At 56.4% G+C, this 1,838-nt stretch overlaps 1 protein-coding gene across 1 annotated transcript in view; it reads left to right on the plus strand.

Annotated features, from left to right (window-relative positions):
- Positions 1-859: 859 nt before the first annotated feature.
- The window catches only part of LOC102033745 (cysteine sulfinic acid decarboxylase), a 5,714-nt gene continuing 4,735 nt past the window's right edge, over positions 860-1,838 (plus strand). The window contains 2 exon segments of the mRNA XM_031065473.1: positions 860-1,003; positions 1,818-1,836. Of these exon segments, the coding sequence (XP_030921333.1) occupies positions 860-1,003; positions 1,818-1,836 (163 nt within the window).

Consider the following 1,838-nt stretch of genomic DNA (forward strand, 5'->3'; position numbering starts at 1 on the left):
CCGTTCGCGACATACCCTTGGGGACCCCCTAATACAACCCCGCTTCGGGCCCCCCCCACCTCACTCCTACCCCTTCCCTCCGGGTGTTCCCCGTGACTCCTTTTGGGGGCTGGTCCGCCCCTTTCCTCTGCCCCACTTTTTGTCCCTTCCCACCCCCACGGGGCTGGTATTGGCTCCCCCTGTGGCGTCTGGGAAATGAGGGGGATACTGGAAATGGAGCACTGGGATTTGGGGTACACTGGAAATGAAGGGCACTGGGAATGGGTGTGGGCACACAGGACATAGGGGACACCAAACACTGGCGGGGGGGGGCACTGGGGGAGGGGGGGCCTGATCCAGGAAAAGCTTCTCCTGGGAGCACCTAATTCTAGGATCATCTGGTCCCAGGATCACCTAATTCCAGGAGAACCTGTTCCTGGCAGCACGTGATCTTGGAAAATTCCAGCTGGCAGAGGTGAGAGGAGAGGTGAGCCCAGAGAGCCCGATGCCCGGAGAAACCCATCCTGGGAACACCTAATTTTGCGATCATCCTGTTCCAGAACTACCTCATTCCAGAAGAACATCATTCTGGAACCACCGTATCCCAGGAGAATTTCATCCTGAGAGAGCCTTATTCCAGGAGCACCTCATCCCAGGGGGAAGCTCAGCCTGGGATCACCTTTTCCCAGGCGATCCTTGTCCCACAATCACCTTGTTCTGGGACTGCCTTATCCCAGGAGATCCTTGTCCCGGGATCACTTTATCCCAAGATTATCTCCTTCCAGGAGAAGCTCATCCTGGGATCCCCCACCCCTGCCACCTGCTGCTAATTCCGGGGTCCCTCCTGCTGCACTTTGGGGTCTCCCTGTGTTCTCCTGCCATGGCTGAGCCCTCTGGGGCTGGGGACAGCATCCCATTGGAATGTCCTGGCCTGGACACAGCCGCTGGGGAGGAATTCCTGCAGGAAGTGTTCCAGATCCTGCTGGAGGAGGGCGTGCGGAAGAGCACAGATGTGACACAGAAGGTTGGGACACTGGGGCACCCGGGAGGGGAGGGTCCCCAGTCCCATCCCATCCTATTCCTGTTTCCAGTACCATTCTCAATCCCAATCCCATTCCTGTCCCCACAGGTACGTGACTGGAAGGAGCCCCCTGGGAGGGGGTGGGGTTCCCGATTTGTCCCTATTGCTTGTCCTGTTCCCAGTCATTCCCTGTCCCAGTCTCAATCCCATTCCCATTCCCAGTCATTCCCAATCCTATTCCCAGTCATTCCCAGGCGTGCGACTGGAAGCAGACATGGAAGGGGGTGAGGGTCACAATATTGCTCCTTTCCCAGTCCTATTCCCATTCTGAAACCCACTTCCAGTCCCATTCCCAATCCTGTTCCTAATACAAGTCCCGCTTCCAGCCCCATTCCAACAGCTAATCCCATTCCCAGTCCCATTCTCAGTCCCGTTCCCATTTCCAGTCCTGTTCCCATTCCGAGTCCCCTTCCCAATCTGATACTCGGAACAGGACTGGGAGTGGCACTGGGGTTGGGAATGAGAGTAAGTCCCAGTTGCAGTCCCATTCTCATTTCCAGTCTTGTTCCCCATCTTGTTTCCATTTCCAGTCCTATTTGCAGTCCCACTTCCAGCCCCATTCTCATTCCCATTCCCCATTCTGTTTGCAGTTCCAGTGCCAGTCCCATTCCCATTCTGGTTCCTGGTTCCAGTCCCAGTCCCATTCTCAGTCTTGTTTCTATTCCCAGCCCATTCTCAACATCATTCCCAGCCCATTCCCCCTGCGGTTTCCAGTCCCATTCCCAGTCCCTGCCAGTCATTCCCAGCGCTTTCCCAGGTGTGTGACTGGAAGGAGCCC

This window comes from Geospiza fortis, unplaced genomic scaffold, assembly GCF_000277835.1.
Source record: "Geospiza fortis unplaced genomic scaffold, GeoFor_1.0 scaffold1711, whole genome shotgun sequence".
Lineage (NCBI taxonomy): Eukaryota > Metazoa > Chordata > Aves > Passeriformes > Thraupidae > Geospiza > Geospiza fortis.